Genomic DNA, 24,283 nt, shown 5'->3' on the forward strand with positions numbered 1-24,283 from the left:
ATTCCCTACATGAAATTCAGACAGAAAACATGCATGCAAATGGGGTGACTGCATTGCTAACGTGCAGAAAATGTATGAGGACCCACTGTTAGCATTTCTGGTAAAATTACCTTTGCAGCGTCTCTCTTAGCCTTTGCTTTTGCTCTTTCTTCTTGCTTACTATAAGGAACAAAAACAAACACAAGAAAGAATAAATCGATCTTAGTTCAGTAGAGTTTGCCCTGATCATTGTGTGCTTTGACAACTCTCAAGCAACTCCGAATAAATAGTCACACATCCTATTTGCCATTGCATTTGAGAATTAAGTAGAAGGTATCTCATTTCAAGAGAACTGACCGCTAGGTGGCATTCCAAAACCAGTGTAAATATAGATATAAATCTACCAGTAGTCCAGAAAAGACTTGGAAATGGCTATCTGCTGTCTGTGAGAAACACATTAGCATTTTCCTTGCCTACATAATGTATGGCCTATGCTGACTTTCCACCCTTCTCAACTTCTCTGGGGCTTAGTTTTACGTCTATAACTTGTGACAATACAGGGCTGATTTTACATGACAGTGGTAAAAATTAAATAGGAGGAAGTAGCAAAGGTCTTCACAGGTATCAGCCTACTTTATGCACTAAGGAAATACTGGTTACGGTCATCACATGGTCATTATTTTAACTTCAATGGGATGCATTTTTAGTGTTCCATGGTTCAAACTCTATGAGAGAGATCTACTGAACAATATCGATGTCAGAGAAGATAGAATAATTCACTCTTTTCAGAGATATTGCGTTCACATAGAAAATGCACTGGTATGTGCTCTTGGTTAAAAATAAAGAGTTCAGAGAAGTCATAATCTATTATTGAAATTTTCATTGATGCTTCAAGTCCCCCACTAGTGGGTGTGCGGCTCTTAAACATCAGCCTCATTATTTTCGAGTCCTATCCTGCACTGTTACAGAGTAGTCTGTCTTCCTACTGAGTTCATGTCTGTCTTTTTCTACCTCAGATGCAACTTAATTCTGTTCCTGACGTCCACATCCAATGAGTCCCAAGAAAACAATGAACTGAAGAAGAAAATCCTGGTAAAATGTACTACAATAAGACTTCATCTCTGGTCTCATCTACGCAATTGTTTTGGCTAACACTTTTTCAGAAAACTCAAACAGCTTCATGTTATGGAAACAATTGTTATATCACAGTTGTAACTACTTTCAACGTCCCGTGTGTATCTGTAGCTTCTATTATTGATGATGTTCTTACATCGCCTTCCTGTGGTTGTACCTACACTATCTCTGTAATCTTATCTGAGTATATTGGAAACCGTGTATACTGGTATTGGAACTAGGAAATTGAAAGGGAATACCAAAATTGAGAGACACAGGGTAAAAAAAGACAAACAACTACAAAAGCAATACTTGCAAAACTGTTTGGTGTAAGTGAACTGAACACCTCGGGGGGGGAAAGGGAAAGGGGGAGGATGGAGGGGGGTATGAGGGACAAGGTAACAAACAGTACAAGAAATGTATCCAATGCCTAACGTATAAAACTGTAACCTCTCTGTAAATCAGTTTGATAATAAAAATTTGAAGAAAAAAAAAAAGAAAACTCAAACAGCTAGCATTGTTACTATAGAATTTTTCCCTCTGGGTGAAAGATGCTTGATTATTTCTAAAATGCCATCGAAGAATTTTTTTCTCTCTCTTTATAAATACATTAGAAATACTTCTTTTTTTTTTTTTTTTTTGCCAGTCCTGGGCCTTGGACTCAGGGCCTGAGCACTGTCCCTGGCTTCTTTTTTTGCTCAAGGCTAGCACTCTGCCACTTGAGCCACAGCGCCACTTCTGGCTTTATCTGTATATGTGGTACTGAGGAATCGAACCCAGGGCTTCATGTATATGAGGCAAGCACTTTTACCACTAGGCCATATTCCCTAGAAATACTTCTGACAAAATAATAATTATACATAGGACCCAGCATGATATTTTCCATATGTATTCATTACACAATGATTAAATTATTCTAATGAACAGTCAACTTCCATACTTACCAATAACTATTTTTATGAAAACATTTAAAATATACGCTTTAAGAAACTTTGCAATAATGGCCTATTATTAACGACTGAGTCCATCTTGTACACAGTACCTCAATCTCCTATTCATCTCATTGAAAATAAATCCATTAATCAACCTCTCTGCATTTTCCATGGCCAAGCTGATAGCCTCCATTCCAGACTTCACATCTGTGAGTCAGACTTGTGGAAACTTCTTGGAGTCAGGAATTAGGATTTTTTCTGAGTCATGCTTACATTGCATCTCTTTATCCTGTAATCATTATCATCTGGACGTTTTCTATTTGTCTTTGAAGCTGTTTGTCTCCCAGTCCATTTAAATGTGACTTTTAAAACTCCGTTGAGGAGGAAAATGCATTATCATCCCATCTCCATTAACTAAAACCCTAAAAGCAGAGCTTGTTGCGGAAGCGCGCGTGGATGGAGGCTGGCGTGTGGGCGGCTCTACTCACAAGAAGACGTCACACATGGAGCAGGTGTTCCCGTGCATCTTCCCGTCCGGGCCCTGGATGGGGTCGTTCTCCCGGGTGCACACAAGTTGTCCATTCCTTCTGGAATTGCGGTATCCACTACACAGCTCCTACCAAATCAAGGAGGGGAGCGGGCGTGTTGAGCAGAGGCTGGGATCCAACTGGAGAGGAATGTCTGAAACTTAGACTCGAATTGCCCTATTTTAGAACAGTTCTTAAATGATAAAAGTCAGTGAAGAAAGAAATAGTACATCGGAACGTGCGTGCACGCACGTACGCTAACACACACCAAAATACACACTTCACATGAATACTTCATGGATTTCTACGTGCTTTGAGAATATCACTCACGGGCTGGGGATATAGCCTAGTGGCAAGAGTGCCTGCCTCGGATACACGAGGCCCTAGGTTCGATTCCCCAGCACCACATATACAGAAAACGGCCAGAAGCGGCGCTGTGGCTCAAGTGGCGGAGTGCTAGCCTTGAGCGGGAAGAAGCCAGGGACAGTGCTCAGGCCCTGGGTCCAAGGCCCAGGACTGGCCAAAAAAAAAAAAAAACAAAACAGAATATCACTCACGGAACCCCAAAGATCCTAAGCTTCTGATTTACTAGATAGAGAAAGTGCCCTTACCTCAAAGGAAGTGGTGTTTTTGGACTGTCTTTTATTTCTTGATTCACTTTCTTTCTTTTTCTTTGCTTTTTCTTCTGCTTGACTATATGAGAATGGTGAGAAAAAGACATGAGAAATACTTACATGATTTTCAGATTGGAAGTGATCTCAGATATTATTTATCACAGTTAACATTTATTAAATTCAACTATATGCCCACTGCTGGCTCACACTGTGAAATGATCACAACAGCATGTAACAAAATTCTTTGTTTAAGCCCTGTTTACCAATGAGAAATCTGCTAGGGTTCATCTCCTATCCAAGGGCAAGTAGCTAGCAAGCACAATTTAGAGGGATTTAGAGTTCTCTTTGAAAGCCTCCAGTGCATACTACAGATCTTCGATGACTACTTAGTCTTTGATTTATCTGCTAGCAAATTCTCTTCCTGAATCAGGCTTGTTGCTCAGTGCAAAGTCTTTCCACCCTTGAAATCACCCAACAATCGAAGTGCTCTTCTTAAAATTGAATGGAACCGGTCCTGCAGGATTTCTACCCATTGACTCAATGGGCTCGCTGTCATCCATAGAGAACGCACAGGAACAGTCTTGCTTCCCCACATTTAAAAATAAAAACAACTTGGATAGTTGAAGACAGACTCTTTCTCTAAATGTGACCCTATCTTAACAATCTTCAAAGGACATGGCTTCTATATCTTTCTCTAGACAAGCAAGTTCTCTACGCTTGTTTTCATTTCCCTGGCTCAAGGGGCTGAATCAAAATTGAACCTGAGAATGGAGGAGACAGGACGAACGACTCCTTTGCCGGCCCAGGGGCGGCTCTACTCACAAGAAGGCCTCACACATGGAGCAGGTGTTCCCGTGCATCTTCCCGTCCGGGCCCTGGATGGGGTCGTTCTCCCGGGTGCAGGGCAGTTTACCATTCCTCACTATCTGGCGGTATTCCTGGCAAAGCTCCTGCCGTGCAAGAGAAAGGAAGATGGGTGCTCATTTATTTCTGATCGGAGCAGAAATCTCAGATCTCTACGGTCGCAGAATTCCATATTAGGTTTAAAAATAAGACAAAACAGCATAACTGTGTTTCTCTTCATGTAAAATTCAAATTTAATACTGGCAACGAACCCTTTGCTAGGAAATGGACACCCGGGAGATATAATAGAATGTCACAAGTATAACCGAGGATAAGCCCCAGCACAAGCTGAATAGAGTGAAATAAGTACTGTCACGTATGTGCATGAATAACTGATCACTCAAAGGTCGGGGTTGTGAGATCTGACTGTGAAAACCAGGAAGACAGCAAGCATTATTCAGTCCTCCTCTTTAGAGTCAAAAGGATCTTTTTCTGGGGGGGAGAACAAACCTGGATTGGGGACTGAAAATAAATTGAGAGACTCACAGCAGGACATGAATTTCTGAATGGAGACGAGGAGGCAAGTAGGAAGAAAGATAAGGAGATTGAGATGTTCTCTAGTTGATAGTGAACTGTAAGTCCTATTTTTGTGTGTGTGTGTGTGTGTGTAATTGAGGGATTTGTTTTTGTATTTCAATTTAGATGTAAAATTTGTAGGAATCCATGCATAGAAATAACACATGGAGAGTTTTTCTGGAAAGTAGTAAGCAAAGCTGACTACTAAGTGTTGTAGAATTTGTTGGATAAACTCAACTCACTGCATATGAAGGCGTTCTTCTTCCAGCTCCTCTTCTGTTTCTTGCTTGGGCTTCCATCTTTTTCTTTTCTTCAGCCTCGGCTATGCTGAATATAAAAGAAGAAAAGCATCCACTTGTTCTGGTCAAGTCTTTAATGTCTCCAAGTCCCTGCAAGGCTCATCCGTCCTTAAAGAGAAGGAGCTTAGTCCCACTTTCCACTATGTATCAGTGAGAAAGAAGCAAATAGCCTGCAGAATGCTCTGATATCATGACTATAATTTCTGCTAAATACTGAAAGAAAGATGGTGACAATAGGTTTTGAGAACTTACTTTCTCTGAATTATTTTTATTTCCCATGATGATAAAAAGATCATCAATGTACAAAGAAGGTATCAAAACTGGAATCACGGCACATAACATCCAGAGGCTGGAATTGACCGTAACCAAGTATAGTGATGGCACTTCTTGTGTCTCAGACAGGATGAGAAACAGAAAGGCCTTTGGTCTATTCTCAGGATATGACCACACCCAGGGTCTCTTCCCCCAAGTCTCTGGTCAATTTCTTCCGTCACATATACACTAACTTTAATATAGACTTAAATTCATTGTTCATATATGGCTGTCTTACCTAAAATCTATTTTCAATGATAAGATGGATAGGCAAAAAGCCAACAACTTTCATATACTAATAAAGCATACACCTACATTTGTTTTTAGGATGGAATTGTGTAGTCTCTAAGGTTAACTGATTTATTTCAACCATCGATGATAATAAACAGAAATCAAAAGACAAATAAGGCTTTTCTGCATTCTAGGTGTAATAAAAAACAACAACAATGTTCAGCCTCATAAGGTAAAAGCTATTTTAAATTGTGGAACAAAGTCATTAATTCTAACTTGCTGAGAAATGTCACCGTGCTTCAAATAAGACTTAGGTCAGTTTTATTGGGGTTTACGATCATTTCTTGGGTCGTTTGGCTCAAGTCGGTCTCCGCGTTTAGTGCGATTGGGCTCTACCCCACGAAAGACGAAATGCCTATAAACTGCTGAAGTAAATTCACATATGAAGATGGGGCAATCAAGGGCAACCAGTATTTGTACACGTTTTTATTTGTCAGGAGGTCCCAATGCTAAGAGAGGAATTCATAGAAAACAAGAAATCTTAAAAACTTGTGGTTCTGTACTGTACACGTACTGTCCCGGCCTCCACATCACAGATTCCATGCCCCTGACTTTCTTATTTGGAGCCAGTTTTTTTTTTTTTTTTTTTGGCCAGTCCTGGGCCTTGGACTCAGGGCCTGAGCACTGTCCCTGGCTTCTTCCCGCTCAAGGCTAGCACTCCGCCACTTGAGCCACAGCGCCACTTCTGGCTGTTTTTCTGCATATGTGGTGCTGGGGAATCGAACCTAGGGCCTCATGTATCCGAGGCAGGCACTCTTGCCACTAGGCTATATCCCCAGACCCTGGAGCCAGTTTTGTTATCGATGTGACAAGCTAGTGTCTATCTGCAAGGCAGAGCATCTATCTACGAGTTCTCTTCTCTCCTCGATGCCTTAACGCTCAGTACTCACAAGAAGGCTTGACACATGGAACACGTGTTGTCATGCATTTTCCCATCAGGACCACGAACGGGGTCACTTTCTCTGGTACAGAAAAGCATTCCATTCTTCGCACGACCTTGAAATTCACTGCAGAGCTTCTAGGTAATGAAAATGAGAGCGTTCAGGCAGAGGTCTTCATTCTTTATCTGGAAATCTGACTATTGCTTACCAACAAATGTACCAAAGAGGAGTTAAGAATAAAAAAAGCAAACTTTCAAGATTTAGGGTCATTCAAAAATTAGTCATTGTCATCCTTGTAATATTCAACCACTAACATATTAAATAAATATATTAAGGGAAGAAAATATACATAGAAAAGTGACAGAGGTCGTTTCTGAGCCGACTGGAAAGAGTAAATAGTGGTGTTATACAAATATAGATCTGAAGTAAATGTGAACTCATACAAAATAAGCAATGATTTATGAACTTTCCAAAAACTTATGACCTGAAGTGTTATCTTGATTATGACTTGAGGATTTGTCTTCAGGATGTATTCAGGAATACAGTGTGGCAAAGAAATATCCACCAAGAAAAATTAGGTCATATAAAGTCATAGAGGCACTAACAGCACATTTGCTCAAGACAATCCAACATTCCCATTAATGTAGTGACTAAAGAATTGTTGGGGTAAATAGAATGATTGAAAAATGGTCATAAAGAAGACCATAAAAATAAATCAAATCCAGACCACTCAACTTTGAAAGGAATTTTAAGTTTTAGTCTTATGAAATGTGAACATGGTAAATATTTGCAGTAGAGAATAACAGAACCTAGTGGTTTGAAAAAGACTGCTAGCCAGGTTTGCGGAAGGACTGAGGGAGTAGGGATTGAGGTTAAATTATGTTTTTAGATTATAGAAGGAGAAATGGAAGGAAGGAAAACCCGAAGGGAGAGAAGAAAAGATGGAAGAAGGGAGGACGGAATGAAGAAGGGAGGAAAGAAGAAGAGAGGGAGAAAGGAAAGAGGAGAGAAGGAGGAAGGAAGGGAAGGGTGGGAAATGAAAGAGAAAAGAATAGCTGAGACACATTAGGTGCTACAGTTCAAAGAACTTGGTAACCTATGGTAATAAGAAAGGAAGAAGTTGAAAATAAGATGTAAATGATAAAACAGAGAAGCATAGAAATAGGAGGAAGTCCAATGAGGTGGGCTACCTTGTTAAAGGTAAGCTGTGCATTATATAAACCTGAATATTTGTAGGAGGCGAGTAACACAGGATTTTCCTATAAATTAACAATTAAAATGGTTGAAATGTGCTGTAGGATACATAGGAATTTCGTGATATCACGGACTCATAAAAATGCCACCACTTCTTTTATGTCTCCTAGGTTTACTGTAAAGGTGATGCCGAGAGGGGTTACAGTTACCTAAGTTAGTTGATAGGTGTAATGAGCACCTTGCCTTTTGAACAGTGTCACCCCTCCCTCCTTTTCTCTCAGTCTTTCCCCTCCTGCGTTCCCTGACCGCCGCATGCATAGTTCATTTCTAACATAGCAGCGGGTTTCACGATCGAATTAGCTCTCCCTTGTCCCATCGTTTCTGTGCTTCCCCTTCCCCTCCCCGAATCAGATAAACCTATATATAAGACAAAGGGTACAGAAATAAAAAAATAAATAGTGACAAAATGGAATAAGTCAAGGGCGGAGAGGGGAGAAAACCGCAACAATACAATAAAAAAATAACACCTTGTTTCCATTTCTTGGAGTTCATTTCACTAAGCATCATTTTATATGATCATACCCACACAGCTATGCAGCCCTCGTGATCCACGCTACCTCTCCAATAGCACGAAGAGTTTTTGTTGCATCTTAAATTCAGATATGTGTGTGTGTGTATATGCTTAAAACGTTGTGCAAATATTTTACTAATTGTGACTTGATTCGTTTCTTCCAAAATAGCTAGAAATTACAATGTCATAATTTCTTTTGACAAATAAAACAATAACTTAAAATTATTTTCCACAAAACCTATCCCTATCAAAATGTTAGCGTTTACAATAGCAAGCAATATTGCAAATGCATACAAGAGTATACTAGAGTATTGTGCTTGGGGGCTTCCATTCCCCAGCCCCACCCCAGAAGCCATAGCTAAATCAATCAAACTCATCCTCACCTCGGTTTCTCGTTTCACTTTGACCTTTTCTTCATCCTTGGTCAGGTTTTCACCCGCTTGACTTTTTTCTTCTGAAAACTGGCGCAAACTGGAGAAAGAAAAAGAAATGAATGAATTTAGAGGTGTTTCAAATCTTCATGATGAAAAATATTCATTAAGCTAAGTTTTCCTGAGTCAAAAGGCAAGCACTTTTAAGTCACTTTAAATTTCCCAATACTCTTTCATTTATCTGTGTGTGTGTGTGTGTGTGTGTGTGTGTGTGTGCGCGCACATACATACATGTTGGTGTGTGTGTGGTATGACAATAAGCATGAAAGAATTTCTGGGAGCCTTGGACTGGAAAGGACTCTAATGGAATTCTGTCTGGTAAATCTTCTATAAATGCCATAATTTAGATGTTGTGAGATGTGCCCCTTTCTCAAGCTTACATATATTACATATATCATTCCCCTGCAACAATCTTCTTCCTTATCTCCGTTTCATTTAACTATTCCCAGCTTACATACTACCTTTTCTTAAGAAGGCAAAGTGTTATGAGGACTGATTTTCAATTAGCCATTTAGGAGGTCTGATTCAAGCAGTCATTTATATATGTGCTTGTCCTGGGGCTTGAACTCAGGGCCTGGCCACTGTTCTTGAGACTTTTTTTTTTTCACTCAAAGCTAGTGCTCTACCACTTGGGCCTCCCACTTTCTCTACCACTTGAGGGTTTGGAAATGCTGAGAAGTATTCTGTAAGCCAGCCTTCCAACTAGAAAATGGAATCCATTTGTATTGAGAGATAAATGGTCACCATTATTGTCTACTTATACAGGACTGGATGGGTGTTTGAAGGACATGAAACTCAGCAATTCTGAATGCCAAAGATTTCCATGCAATGATACTCTTAGTCATCAGCTGGCTCAGTCTCCTCTTGCGCCTTGTCAGTGACTCCGAAGACGCCACGGCTCTACTCACAATATCTCAGCACACAGGGAACACTTGTTGTCATGCATCCTGCCGTCAGGGCCACGGACTGGGTCACTCTCCCGGGTACAAGGCAGTCTTCCGTTCCTCACTTGGCCTTCAAATTCCTTGCAAAGTTCCTTTAAAAGAGACACGCAGTCATGTTTCCCATTTTCCTACTTTTGTGGTGCATAAACGTCACATGGTAGATGTGTGATCACAAATTCATATGTATGAAGATGTTGGTAAAAGTGAACACAATATAGTAATGAGAATTGATACAAAAGTCATTATTTTGTCAAATTACTTGATACTTGCAAACTGTGGTGTAGTTAAGAAAAAGGGAGAATAGTGAAATGTGATTGAACAAGTATTTCCTAAAACCAGAACTAGATAAATCCTGTTAACTTTCCAATCCATGGGAAAATAAAAATGAATCTTTCGTACAGTTCTAACCAAGACACACACAATATAGTAACCAAGACACACCCCTCTCAAAGTTGCCAGTGAGCATACGATATAAAACAAAATGAGAAGTTTCACTATAAATGTGGATAGAGTCAAGAACATCCCATCTTCATTTGCAAGGGGACAAAACGAGATGGTGCCCAACAACACGAGGTGTATTTAAATTGCTTTGCCCGTGTTCATTCCTGCCATTACAGGCGTGAACCTCAGAGAAAGTGCATCTAAACCTTTGGTTTCACCTTTGACACGTTGTTAATTCAAAGAAGTTGAAAGAGATATTTATTCCCAGATTTCCTCCCATTGGGTTCAAGATTTTGCAGATTTCTACCAGTGTTTGGAAATTTTAAATTATTTGATAAAGACTAAACTTCACAAAATACATACCCCAAACTACTCTAAACATGTACCGTGACAGCATATGTTATTACATAATAAGCTAGGAAAATAATCTCTTTCTATTGTGTGATCTTCGTGTTTCTATTTTACCCAAGAAAATGTGAGGCTAAAGTGTGGCTGGGGATCAGCGCTGCGCAGTTCGACTGTCGCTCTGACCCCTTGGTGCTTCTGAACTTCAGAATCTGTTTCGCCAACCTAGAATGGGTGCCCATTGTGACCTCTCCTCGATAAATAGTTTCTGGTTTTTCTTTGAAATTCTAATTTCATCGGGATGCTTTTAAGCAGAGTTCTTATTGCCTGCTGTTAAGAAGTTATTTGTTTCTGGAAGAGTCGTGAGTATACTCCGAAGTTCCTGGGGGTAACAATCTAGGAATACTCATATAGAAAATAGTCCCCTGATAACCACAGCATGAGAATAAAATTCATGCTCCATGATCCCCATAATAGAAAGAATGATAATTTCAGTCCATATGTTGTGATTCATCCAGGAAGATTCTGAAGAAGCGCTTTTGTGAGCAGCTCACTGACAGGTTAATTACAGGGCATGTATTGAGCCATCACTGTAAAGCAGTGCTATTCTACACAATTACGCCTAATGACCCAGCCGCAGAGAGGAAGAGGCCAAGATGGCCCCAGCAATACAAGCAAGAGAAAACAACCATCTATGTTTGTCCCGTAACAGATGTTAATGATCGCAGGATGACCCAGTGGCTTGGAGACTGAAATTTACCAGTTGCCATAGAAGAATCGCATTTTCGATACTTGGTCATGGCTGAATAAGCTACAGAGAGACCAGGTCGTCTGACTTATCTAAACTTGATCTCAGACTGCCACTTCATGTAAGTTGGGAGCTCATTTTCAGTAAGCAGCATCGTGATAAGGAAGGTCAGCTTTTGATGATGCAAAACCGAGCCTACGGAAGTCATCTATTTATTGAAACAATACGGTGATAGATGCAGACAGCAGTCCATCGGGAAGGCACAGCTGAAGTCGTTGATCCAACCTGCTTATTTGGCTGAGAAGAACACTGAGGTCCAGAGAGGACAGGACCTGTCCGTCTCCCGCCCCCAGAGCATGACAGGTGTCTGGACTTCCAAACAGAAGGCCAGCCATTTAGGGCAGGGGGTTATCATCGTCCCACTGAAGATAGAGTTTAATAATCTGGGAGAATTAAGAGCCCAGCTGGTAAACTTATTCTACACTGCATATTTAATTAACAAAAGAGAATCACTTTTGGGGGCTGGGGATATAGCCTAGCGGCAAGAGTGCCTGCCTCGGATACACGAGGCCCTAGGTTCGATTCCCCAGCACCACGTATACAGAAAACGGCCAGAAGCGGCGCTGTGGCTCAAGTGGCAGAGTGCTAGCCTTGAGCAAAGAGAAGCCAGGGACAGTGCTCAGGCCCTGAGTCCAAGGCCCAGGACTGGCAAAAAAAAAAAAAAAAAAAAAGAGAGAGAGAATCACTTTTTATACTAGACTGAAAAATGATATTATCGAAAAAGTTGGAAATAAACAGCATTATTTTCAAAGACCATCTCACGATATGCCGTCTCCATTTAAGATGAACCAAGATCTTTATTATGCACGATTCACTGAAAGTAGTAACTATATGGAAAAACGAGGAACTCCAATTCTGTCAGATGAGTTTCCTTTTTACTGTAATCTTGATGATGGTACTAGGGCTTAAACTCAGGGCATTGTGCTCTCGCTTAGCTTTGACTCAAGGCTGGTGTTCTACCATTTGAGCCAATACTCTACTTTTGGCCTCTTACTGGTTCATTGGAAATCCTGCCTTTGCTGGATTTGTACCACAACCTTCAGATCTCAGCATCTTGGACAGGTAGGATGACAAGCGTCAGTCACAAGCTCTCGATTGTCTAATAGAGTTCTATGTAAAATGAACCAATGTATATACTGTTTAACTGGAAATTATTTGAGAGTAATTCCCATCGAATTTCTATTACATTGCAATTTTTAAGAGATATTGAAAGTAAAGTAGATTACACTGTATCGGAGAGAAGTTTGATCGGAATTACAATATTGTGCGTGCACACTTTCTCTTACCTGTCCTTTTGGGATAGAGTGAGGAGTCAAGGTTGAAATTGCATATTTTCATCTTTAGATGAAAAAGCTGTATTTAATCTGAACCTAATGGTTAACATACTGTGATAAACAAATAGTAAATTGGAGGAGTTTTAGTGTTTTTAAGACTCGTGTTTAAAAAGTCGATATTTATGGTATGACTTTAAAAATCATCAACCTAATTTTTTTAATGGTATGACTACAAGAATCAAATTCTAAGCCAGGCAGTGGTGGATCATGGTTTTAATCTTGGCTATTCAGGAGGCTGACATCTGAGGATTGGGGTTTTAAGTTGTAAAGTGCCAACCATGAGGAAAAAGCTAAGGGAAGGCACTCAGGCCCTGAATTCAAGCCCCAGTACACACACACACACACACACACACACACACACACACACACACACACACCCCAAATTGTGTTGATGAGTTATTTACCCTTTCAGCATCTCGTCGAATTCTGTTTTCACCTCCTTGTTTGGCATTTTCTTGAGCTTCTTTTAAGCTGTTAACAGAAAGCACTATGTTATAGAGGAGAACGGCCCTTATCAAGAAAACTAACAATAACTAGTGCTGGCAGAGATATGGCCAAAAGAGAACTCTATTGCACTTTTGGTGGGAGTGTAAACATGTTCAACCACTCTGGAGAGCAGTAAGGAGATGCCTCAATAGGCTAAAGATAGAGCTCCCCTATGACCCAGCATTTCCACTCCTGGGCCTGTATGTAATAGACCACAAACAAGGCCACACTAAAGCCACCAGCACAACTGTGCTCATTGCAGTACCGTTTACTATAGCCAAGATATGGAATCAACCCCGATGCCCCTCAGTGGACCAAGAAAATGTGGTCTATATACACAATGTAATTCTACTCATTTGCGATAACGTGAATATGATTACAAATCTACGAGGAAACACACTGGGTGGTTTAAAAAAAGAGAAAACTCTGGGATATGATATTGGTCTCTAGGTATTTACACCAAGAACCTAAGAGGATATTCTTAGGAGAGGATCAGAAAGTCACAATGCCTATGTGCCTCTGATCGTATAAAATAATATTTATCAAAATGAATTCCAGGAAATGGAAAAAAGAGGGCTTTTTTTTCTTTGTTGCTGTTTTTGTTTTCTTTTTCTTTTGTGTTATTGTTAGTTCATCTGTCTTTGGGAAGGTAAGGGGAGAGCACAGAATGGGGGGACAAAGGGTAAGCAAATACAGCAGTTGCACACACTAGACACTCTATTGAAAATGAACCATACAACTTGTGGGTGGGGACAGCAGGAGAAAAACTGGGAGAGAGCGGGGGGGGGGGGGGGGGGGGCGGGGAGGGTGATCTTGTTCAAAAAGAAACGCGCTCTTCACCTGACCTGCGTAACTGTAACCCTGTGCGGATCACCGTGACGCTAAGAACTTGGTCTTCAAGCAAGGAGCTGGTCAGTTTGTGCTCAATCGCATTTTCTGTGTCCAGCCACACTCTGCACTGGCATATCCGGTGCCATAACTTGTTGTAACTGATCCACTTACAAGACCTACCCTGTCTTGAATGGCTGTGCTGGAGACATTGCCAAAGATAAGGAAGGGAGTGAACCTGACTCACTGGCCGGCAATTACAAGCTTTGTTCGGCAGACTGGGCTGGGTGTGTCACCTTGAGTGACAAACAGGAGGTGGTCAGGAACATTCCCTCTACCAGGCAGAACCAAGAGTTTGAAACAATACGGTGACTGGGTGAGACCACACTCAGCCTCGGAGGGATCGCTACCCATGCCCGCATGTTTCGATTTCCAAACCCGGGGGAGGTTAGCTGTGCCTTCATGTAAAAACGTAGTTGTTAGTAAGCGCCAGATTTGAATTGAGCTTCAAAACCCTTTCACACCTGTTTTCTAGCTACAGTCTCAACCTGGAGACAGGCAGTGCTTCCTCAGTTCTATGACGGAAGAAACAGAAAGTTTAGAAATCACAACCTAAAGATAATAATCCTAGAAAAAGTTATTTGGAGAATTTTCAATTTTTTTTTAAAGATCTAAGTGGATTTTTTAAATCCAAGTGGTCAATAAAGGTGACAACCTGATTAGTGCTGTGGTGAGTTATCATATTACTGAATTCCCCTATTATTTTTCAATAGTATGTTTACAGTGATGAATTACAGAAGCATAATGAATAGCAAAGGTGTAAATGCGAGCATACGGTTGGGAAGGAATCCAAGTAGTAATAACAGATAATGACCTTGTTGCTTCACTTCAAAGGTTTAAGCAGGAATCTCATTTATAGCTACTGCATGAAAAGGGCCTGGAAAACCACAGGCATTGGGGCAGGTTTAAACACTTCCAGCTCACGCCTCGTAAGTCACCAAGGGGAAATCCGGCTGGTTTCCTGTCTGAGATCCCGTCACAACCGCTGTCCTGTGAACTTGCTATCACCTGCCTCTGGCTTCTACAGTATCTCACTGACTTTCACATGCAGCTGTGACGCGTATTAATCTGGCAAATCTTCCTCTGTCCTGATCTTAAAGATCCAGAGATGTAAATATAGCACTGTACGGGCTTGCTGCTGCAAGATTCGAGTCTACACCTTGTTTAGAAGGCAGAATGTGGAAGCAGAATTACTTCTTCCTCCTATCTGGGTCCTTAGTGCCTCGGCTAGAACTCAGGATTCGAGGACGATGAACGCAATAGCTCTTTGCTTTCAAATCATTCACCCTGAAGTGAAGAAGGAGCGCAGGTGCATTCCATTATCGTTGCTATTTTTATTTCAAAACCTAACTATTATTCACTAAGCCTATCTCTACATTCCCAAAGGAAACAAGGCATGTCAAATGACGGCCTGAGATTGTTCCACAAGGAAGGACTTCCTAACTTGCGGAATAGGATGCCTGATTAAGCACCAGGCGCTTCCAAGGTATTTTTAAAGTGAAGTCTGCGGCCTAATAACTAGTCTAACCATCCACCGGCTCCTCTTTAGGAATTTCTACACATGGCACCATGAAAAGACGTTCCTCTTGGAGCGCGGCCTTCTGCACATGAGAAAGATTCACGGGAAGGAGTTAGCTCATGTCTCCACCGAGGGTTTCTCAGGAAAGGAGTCGAGAGCCCCCCGTGGCTCCACGAGGGGGTGGTGATACTCACAAGAGCTCGGCACACATGGCACACTTGTTCCCGTGCGTTCTCCCGTCGGGACCGCGAATTGGATCGTTTTCTCTCGTGCAGCCAAGCCTTCCGTCCTTCACGTAGGCTCGAAAGGCACTGCACACATCCTGCAGAGCGCAAGAGGATGTGAGAACTACCGGCGCCGTTTTCAGACATCGTCAAGGCCCTGTTCCCTGGGGCACTGCGGGGGTCACAGAGCAGCGCTGCAGCCCTCTTTTGTCTGGTAAAAATGGGTAATGGTGCTAGCACTCAGTGGGGCACACGCCTTGCTCGCCTTCAGTGTGCTTACAACATCCTACAGGATGCGGAGGAAGAGAGATTGGAAATGAGCGCGTGCTCAGAGCTCTGGCGGAGGTAACCTCACAGGCTCCAAGAGCAGGAAGCAAGGGGATCGAACCCCGACAACCGGAATGTGGTCCAGCTAGAGAAAGTCAGGTGTGACGCGTGAGAGCCTTCTTCTCCACACCAACACAGGCCCCCACCAGCCTAGGAAGGAGCTGTCTAGTCCAAGTCTCCTTGCAGTTCAGTCATTTGCCTGTCTGACAGTAAGGGACCATGCTGAGGTCTCGGATTCTGTTTTCTATCGGATTCCTTTACGTTAATAAAAGGCAGAGTTGGAGCTGAAAGGTCTGGATCTTGACCTAGATCCAGGAACTCATTGCTTTCTCACATTAACAGGTAGTATCCAGTCCATAAGGCAAGCATTCGTTTCTTGAAAGCACCCCATGTTAGAAGAGAGGAGAGCCCCGGAATAAACCCACCCCGCCTCCCAACGCCAGTCCTCACCTGCTCTGCGTTACCTCCTTCGCACTCTCCTTCTCTTTTGATGTCAATTTGGGACCCGGATTTCCTGGAAACAAAAGTTATTAGACCCCAAAGTTAGTATGGTAGAACTCTCCAGCATGATGCTTCTCTCTTAGTTGTGTTGTGGCTTGTATTTCCCTCTTGGAAACAAGGTTCCCTTCGGTTATTTCTGTTGTTGTTGTTTTTTGTCATTTGTGAAGTTTGAACTCAGGGCCTGGGCGCTGTGTCTGAGCTTTTGTACTCAAGGCTAGCGCTCTACCACGTTGAGCCATAGCGCCTCTTCTGGTTTTCTGGTGGTTCACTGGTGATAAAGAGTTTCACGGACTTTGCTGCTCTAGCTGGCTTTGAACTGCCATCCTCTGATACGAGCCTCCCGACTAATTGGGATTACGGGCGTGCTCCAATATTTCCTTCCTTACTTTGTTCATTGAGATCCTATGTTTATAAGTAGGAGCCAGATAAGTGGAGGACTAATCAGATTCTGACTTAAAAATGTAATTTCTATAGGGAGGAGGTAACATGTTGGATAAGAAACGTACGCACTGCCTTACATGTGAGACTGTAATCCCACTTTGACAATAAAGAAATAAAATTAAAAAAAAAACAAAAAAATATAATTTCCAGAAATATTTCTGCTCCCTGTGTCTAGGGTGGCAATTCACACAGGAAGATGGCAAAAGCAAGTCTAATAACCAGATGCCAAGAGTCCTCTAGGAACATTGTTGTCATTTTAAATAAGCACATTCAAGCTTGAATTACAATACCACTTTCTTCAGAATCCTACTGCTACTGTTTTATTTCTATGAAAGCTATCAAAAGTCCTGATAATTAATTTTATTCAGTCTGTTAAGCTTGAAGGAACATCTGAAAATACAGAGGCATAAATGTAAGCATTTTCTACTTTCTAAAATAGTAGCTTGGCCAGGTGCTGGTGACTCACGCCTGTCATCCTAGCTACTCAGGAGGCTGAGATCTGAGGATCGCAGTTCAAAGCCACGCCCAGGCAGGAAAGTGCATGGACTTATCTCCAACTAACTACCAGAAAACTGGAAGTGGCACTGGGGCTCATAGCGGTAGAGCAGTAGCCTTGAGCAAAGGAGCTCAGGGACAGAGCCCAAGCCTCCAGTTCAAGCCCCATGACCACCAACAACAACAACTAAAAGAGCAGCTTACAATATAGCAGATATATAACAAGGAAAATATAAATACAATTAAAACAATGTAAAGAAGAGACTAAGTATATAGTAAGATAATTTTATATAAAACAGGGGAATCTGTTAAATGATAGTGAGATATGATTGGAGAGTCCACTGGTAGACAGAGCTAAGAACCCAGACAAGTGGTATGATCTCTGTGTAGAGTAAAAAGAGAAACCTTCCCCTAAACCAGAGATTTAACAGAGTTCTCCCACCTCAAACAGTAAAAATAAAATATGTGTTGTAGGCATAGTTATGTTTGTAGATAAGTATACACGCATATATAAATATACAAACCCTGTCCTTCCTTCTTTCCTTCCTTCCTTCCTTCCTTCCTTCCTTCCTTCCTTCCTTCCTTCCTTCCTTTCTCTCTCTTCTGCCTTTCTCTCTTTCTTCTCCCTTCTTTCTTTCTTTCTCTCCTTTCTTCCTGTCTTTTCTTTCCTTCTTTCTTTTTCCCTTTTTCTTTCTGGTACTAAGAGTTGAACTCAGGACTTTGAGCTTGCTAGGCAACTTAACCAGCCCTTGATTACTTGTTTATGATATTGACCCTTGTTGAGAGTTGAAACCATTATCTTAGGGTGTTTATTGGGCATGAAGCAATGTGAGGGACCCAAATGATTTAATGAAGTTTTATTTTTGATGAAGGTACTCATGGCGAGAAAGAATAAAACTTCCAGAACCTCAAAGAATAACTATTATTACCTTTCTAGCCTTCTCAAAAATTGGTTGTTACATTTTCGAGCGTGAAAGGGCCTATCATTGAAGATCGAGGTCACAAATGCAACTTGCAAAGCAGGTATGCATTTTGTTGGTGGAGGACAATCAATAACCCAGGGTGGAGGCAGAATGAAACAAGGGCATGATCTAGGACATTGAGATCTTTTTTTTTTTTTTATCTACTGGTAAAGTTTACATCGATGGGAAACCGTTCAGTGTCAAAAGTGTCAATGATTCGCATTTTAAATTATGAAAACATATATCATTCGCTAAGGAAAGCACTTTGTGTAAAAGGGTATACTAGCGTATAAATAGATAGCGAGAAGACGCAGCTACGCATGCAAGCAACATCTATGTGTGTACACAGGCGTGTCCGTACGTGTGCACGCTGACTTCATTAAAGCCACGGAAATCACCTCATAGCGAACACAAACGTGTTTTGTAAAGTTTAGGATATTCTAGAAGCTTTTTTTTTTCTTAAGAGTAGTAAAAGAATCAGAGTGAGTGATGCAAAGCTCACGGATGACCAGTTCCTGTCTTAATGACCCTGGGGAGTGCTGGGCCGCGTAGCCGCGCAGATGCCGTGCCGAGTGGAGAATGGTTGCTTTGGAGGGCACTCACGCTTTCTCGGCACAGAGCTCACAGCGGCTGCGGTACGTCTTCCCATCCGTGCCACACACAGCCGCCGCCGCGTCGGTGCAGACAAACTCCCCATCCTGTCCGTCTTTCTTGAATTCATTGCAATTCAGCTGCAAGAGACACGATCGTAATCAAGTTATATCAAAATATCTGAGATAAAACTGTTCCCTGCATACCTCAACAAGTTAGCATTGTGAACTCACAATAACATAATTCACGGTCTGTTTCAAAACCAACATCGTAGCCGGGTGCTACAGCGTTGTGGCTGTCTGTCATCCTAGCTACTCAGGAGGCTGAGATCTGAGAATAGAAGTTCAAAGCCAGCCCGGGCAGGAAAGTCTGCGAGACTCTCCAATGAACTACCAAAAAGCTGGAAGTAAAGTTGTGGCCCAAGTGGAAGACCACCAGCGTTGAGGGGAAAAAGCTAAGGGAGAGAGAGCTCAGGCTCTGAGTTCAAGCCCCAGTACCGGCACAAACAACCAAACAACCATCTGCTGTCTTGGTGAGCCAGGCCCAGCTACCTCTCTGAAATGTAATCCATGTCTCTCTGCCAAATTCTGCCTGTCTACTTTACAGACCCATCTTGACGAGCTGCCAGTAACGGATATGAAAGTTCTGCAAATTACAAGCGACAATAGTGCTTCCATTATAACAGATTGCGATTGTAATTTAAAGCAAGATTTCTGAAATCACAACTCTAGTAATTAAAATCATAAATTTCTGGGTTCAGAGTTCATAAAGATGACAGTCACTTGGATGTGTGATCTGGGTAAGCAGCAAACCCTCTTTCTATCTAAGGATCTCAAATTATTTGAAAGCTGGCTGTAATTTCACCAACTTCTCAGACCTGGAAGGGAATTTGGACATGTGGATACATGCATATCAGTGAGAGCATGCATAACCATCTTTTTGAAATTCCTGTTGACATTTGAAATAGTTTTCTCTACTGATAGCCAAGATAAGAAAACTGCGTGTCTTTTAGCGATGACCAGAGGAATGCTAGAATCTGTGCTCTGATGATAGGACAAATGCACAGGACAAACCTGTAGGGCGAGGAAACGGCAGGTGGTAACTGAAGATGATTGTTCAAATTCAAGTCTGCCACCCACTCATTTTACCTCCGTGAACCTCACTTTCCTCATCTGAAAAATGGGAATTCACACCCTACCCACATTCCAGATTTGCGGTAGAGATCAAATAAATACTTATGAAACATTGTTATTGTGACATAAGCTAACTAAAGAACACAGCGTGGACTTGAACTTAACTTCTATCTAAAATCAAACGACTGCAGCTGGAGATTTTTCTGTAGGATGGCACATTGTGAAACACAAGTTTGAGGTTATTAAAAAGATTTTAATGGTCTACATGGAGCACTTAGATTATGTACCTGAGATGAAATAACATGTCTCAGATATGAGAAATAAAGTAAGGGAGGTGTAAATTTGCAGTGAATATTTCAATCTGACATTGCATTAAGAGACTCAGCATATTTCAAAAACCACACATTTAGGAAGAAACACGTTTGAAAACATAAAACAAGTTCTGGGCATATATGCTATTTTCTTCATTTGCTGATGTATTCAATGAGCTGCACTACAGTCTTGTGGAGGCTAAGGTCTGAGGATCACGGTGTGTGGTTCAAAACCAGCCCAGGCAAGGAAGTTCATGAGATGCTTATCACCAATTAACCATCAAAAAGGCAGAAGAGGAGGAGCGGCGGCTCAAGTGGTGGAGCGCTAGCCTTGAGCAGCATAAGCTGAATGACAGCACCTAGGCCCTGAGTTCAAGCCCCAGGACTGGCACAAAACAAGAAAGATCGAATGACACAACAGAAATGGACCCATGTTCCTAAAAAGCTCGCGTTCTGCTAGGAGGAAGCAGGTCATGGACACAACAATGTCAGAACATGGTAGGCTTTGCACAAAATAAACCAAGTCGTAGGAAAGGGCCTGGGAGTGAGGATGGTTGCGAATGTAAACCCGCAAGGGCAGTGTCCCCGGGAGATGGCATTGTAGGTGACCCGGGGTCGGTGCGAAGCCGCTGAATGACAGAGAGCGGAAGGAGGAGCACACCTGGCACACGGAGGGCTTTTAGGGGTGGTCAAGTTTGCTGTGCATCAATGACAGGGACGCGGGGGGGGGGGGGACTCGATCAAACCCACATCCGTGGCCGGCTTTCTCCTAAGACCATTCTGGATACCGCAGGAGCACGGGGCTGCTCTGGATCACACAACCATCGGCCTGGAGAGCCAGGGCCTTGGCCTTCCGTCAGAAGCCCACAGGACACGCTGGGCCACGGGAGTGGGCAGGCAATGCTCGGAAGCCTCGTGAGCGGAGCCGAGAGCAGGTGCACACATCCTCCACCACCCCCTCCTTCCACCCCCAAGCTCCCTGGGGGGGGGGGCGGGTGGATCCCAGCCCCCCGCAGGCCCCTGTCCCTGATGGTGGGGGTCACGGGAGCTCACGGATTAGATTCTGTTCTCATGGCCTGGCAGCAGCCCAGAGGGGAATTGGAAAGACTGAGGAAAAATGATATTAAGTGAAGTAGGCCAGACTTGGAGAAACGTAGGCTGCATGGTTCCCCTCGTCTGTGGTCACTAGAATGCGGCTAAACATCTAAACAGAAACACACCAGGTGGTAAAACAAAACGCAGTGGGACATGACCAATTATACAGGTTTCTAGGCATTCACAGATTTTTTTTCTAGGTAATATTTTGCATTTATAGTTTGTGGAAGAATTGCCATCTTTTTAATAATAATAATGTTATTATTATTATTATTTTGGGCCAGTCCTGGGCCTTGGACTCAGGGCCTGAGCACTGTCCCTGGCTTCTTCTTGCTCAAGGCTAGCACTCTGCCACTTGAGCCACAGCACCACTTCTGGCCATTTTCTATATATGTGGTGCTGGGGAATCAAACCCAGGGTTTCGTGTATATGAGGCGAGCACTCTACCACTAGGCCATATTCCCAGCCCACCAATATTTACTTTTTAATTATATAAAACACACTACTGTGCCATTTACAGTGATAGGCCATGTACTGATAAGTCTATTTTCAGAGAAATGCATCATTAGATGGTTTCATCCCTCTGAGAACACTAGAGTGTATAATTACCCAAACCTAGTTATTCCAGCTTATTCTAAACTTACATTAGAAGGAGGAGACCCTAAATGAATGACCATCCCTCAAAACTCCGAGGGACACCAAGCAGGGAAGCACCCTGCCTAAGAAACACAAAGCTCTGAGTCGAAACCTCAGGAACACACACACACACACACACACACACACACACACGAGCAAGAATGTTAAAGCAAAGCATTGACCTCTGACCACTAACTATTACATTATTTGTCACCTGTTGCTTTTTTACCACCACACCTAGCTGGGGATAGAAATGCTTAATGACCATAAGTGTACTTTGTCTGGCTGAGAAAGTTTACAGTACTTTTACTGACAGTTTAATGGGTAAGTTTTAATATGGAATTCGTGATAGAATTTGCTAATTTCTTGGGTTGGGAATGTGACCTAGTGGTAGAGTGCTTGTCTAGCATGCATGAAGCCCTGGGTTCGATTCCCCAGCACCACATATATAGAAAATGGGCAGAAGTGGTGCTGTGGCTCAAGAGATAGATGGCTAGCCTTGAGCAAAAGAAACTCAAGGACTGTGCCCAAGGCCCTGAGTTCAAGTCCCAGGACTGGCAAGCAAAACAGAATTGGTTAATTTCCTTGTATCACCTATTGACCTATACCATGAGATTGCTCTCTCTCATCAGTGTGGTGTGTTAGACTAGTGGATTTCCTTTTTGTTCAGTCAGTCTTGCCTTCTTGGGAAAATTCCACTTTGTCATGGTTTCATCCTTATTTGATTCGACTTGCTCAAGGTTGAGGAAGTCCATAACTAAGTTTTTGAGGGATGCTTGTTGGTAGTAAAATATTCTAGCAATATCTTCACCTGGACTCCGTTTCAGAATAATTCTGTGTTTCTGGAATGAGCTGGTTGTCTCCTCTTCTGGAGTGACTTTTTAAAGCATGGATATTATTTCTTCTGCCTGGATTGTGTGGAAATCCCCAGTGGAATCATCTGAGCTGGGCTTTGCTTTGATTTTATTAATTGCTCTTTCATACTGTTAAATTGACATTGCTTGATTCTGAGTTTCTCTTTTAAGCCACTTTTTAAAAGTTTCTTCTGAGGTATTTTTCTGTTTTCCAGGTTATTCGTTGGTGTAGCATTGTTCATAGTATTCCAGTGTAATCATTTGATTACAAAGCACATTGGTCATTCCTATCTAATTCTTGAGTTTCGGGCTTTCAATTCTATTTCTCATTTTCTGGGACAATTTAGCTAAGGAAATTTTCTTCTTTGCTCATCTTTTCAAAGAATTAGCTTTGGTTTTCTGATTTTTTAAATCATTTTCCCCATATTTTATTGATTTCTGTTTTAATTTTCAAGGATAATTTGTCTTTTTATTTGCTTCCTTTTTCTTAATTCCAAAGAGTTGATGCTTAAATTGATTTGAAGTCTGCTTTTGATGATTTGCATATTTAAATGTGCACATGTTCCTTTATTGGAAGTCCATGTATTCAATCGTATTTTGTTTTCATAGAGCTCACTTTATTTTCCCTCCCATGGGTATTTCTCTGATTCATTACTTTTTCAGTAGTGTGTTGCACAAATTCTAAAGCGTTGAAGATTTTTGCGACTTATTTTTGTTGTTAATTTTGAATGTGTATATGATTTTAATCCTTTTAAACATATTGATATGTTTTTATTTTAACACATTTTATTTTGAATAATGTTCCTCAGTAACTTGTTTGTTTACTATTATTTTACATTCTTCTTATGGTCAACATGATTAGTATTTTTTAACACATTTTAGTAACTGATTCAATTTTTTTTCTGCAAGCCAGGTGCTGGTAGCTCACGGCTGTAATCCTAAATACTTGGGGAGCCGAGATCTGAGGATCATGTTTTGAAGCCAGCCTGGGCAGGAGCGTCTTTGAGACTCTTATATCCAAGTTAGCAACAGAAAGCTGGAAGTGGAGCTGTGGCTCAAGTGGTAGAGCACTTGAGCAAAACAGCTCAAGCCCTGAGTTCAAACTCCAGGACTGACACATACACAAAAGAATTTTTCTGCAAATCTAGTATCTACAAACACTCAGAGGTAATTTCTCCCGAGTAAAAAATCTGATGTTTTTCGAAGTATGAATTGCACCTTATTAATTTGCATCAGTATAATGGCCTTTGGAACAGGATCTATCAGAGAACACATCAGAGACTCAGAAGGAATTGGGATTACGATCTCTCTTCTAAACTTAATTTTTTATTATTTTTTTTTTTTTCCTTTTGCTTTGTCAGCCACACTAAATCTTTGGCATCTTG

General features: G+C 41.7%; 1 protein-coding gene across 1 annotated transcript in view; it reads right to left on the reverse strand.

Moving 5' to 3' along the window:
* The window catches only part of Spink5 (serine peptidase inhibitor Kazal type 5), a 52,631-nt gene that overhangs the window by 18,976 nt on the left and 9,372 nt on the right, over nucleotides 1-24,283 (reverse strand). The window contains exons 5-16 of the mRNA XM_048331629.1: nucleotides 18,882-19,009; nucleotides 16,330-16,393; nucleotides 15,523-15,650; nucleotides 12,840-12,906; nucleotides 9,472-9,599; nucleotides 8,516-8,603; nucleotides 6,377-6,504; nucleotides 4,827-4,911; nucleotides 3,988-4,115; nucleotides 3,163-3,244; nucleotides 2,513-2,640; nucleotides 111-159 (exon numbers count right to left, since the gene is read on the reverse strand). Of these exons, the coding sequence (XP_048187586.1) occupies nucleotides 111-159; nucleotides 2,513-2,640; nucleotides 3,163-3,244; nucleotides 3,988-4,115; nucleotides 4,827-4,911; nucleotides 6,377-6,504; nucleotides 8,516-8,603; nucleotides 9,472-9,599; nucleotides 12,840-12,906; nucleotides 15,523-15,650; nucleotides 16,330-16,393; nucleotides 18,882-19,009 (1,203 nt within the window). The remainder of the gene's footprint in view (nucleotides 1-110; nucleotides 160-2,512; nucleotides 2,641-3,162; nucleotides 3,245-3,987; nucleotides 4,116-4,826; nucleotides 4,912-6,376; nucleotides 6,505-8,515; nucleotides 8,604-9,471; nucleotides 9,600-12,839; nucleotides 12,907-15,522; nucleotides 15,651-16,329; nucleotides 16,394-18,881; nucleotides 19,010-24,283) is intronic.

This window comes from Perognathus longimembris, chromosome 22, assembly GCF_023159225.1.
Source record: "Perognathus longimembris pacificus isolate PPM17 chromosome 22, ASM2315922v1, whole genome shotgun sequence".
NCBI lineage: Eukaryota > Metazoa > Chordata > Mammalia > Rodentia > Heteromyidae > Perognathus > Perognathus longimembris.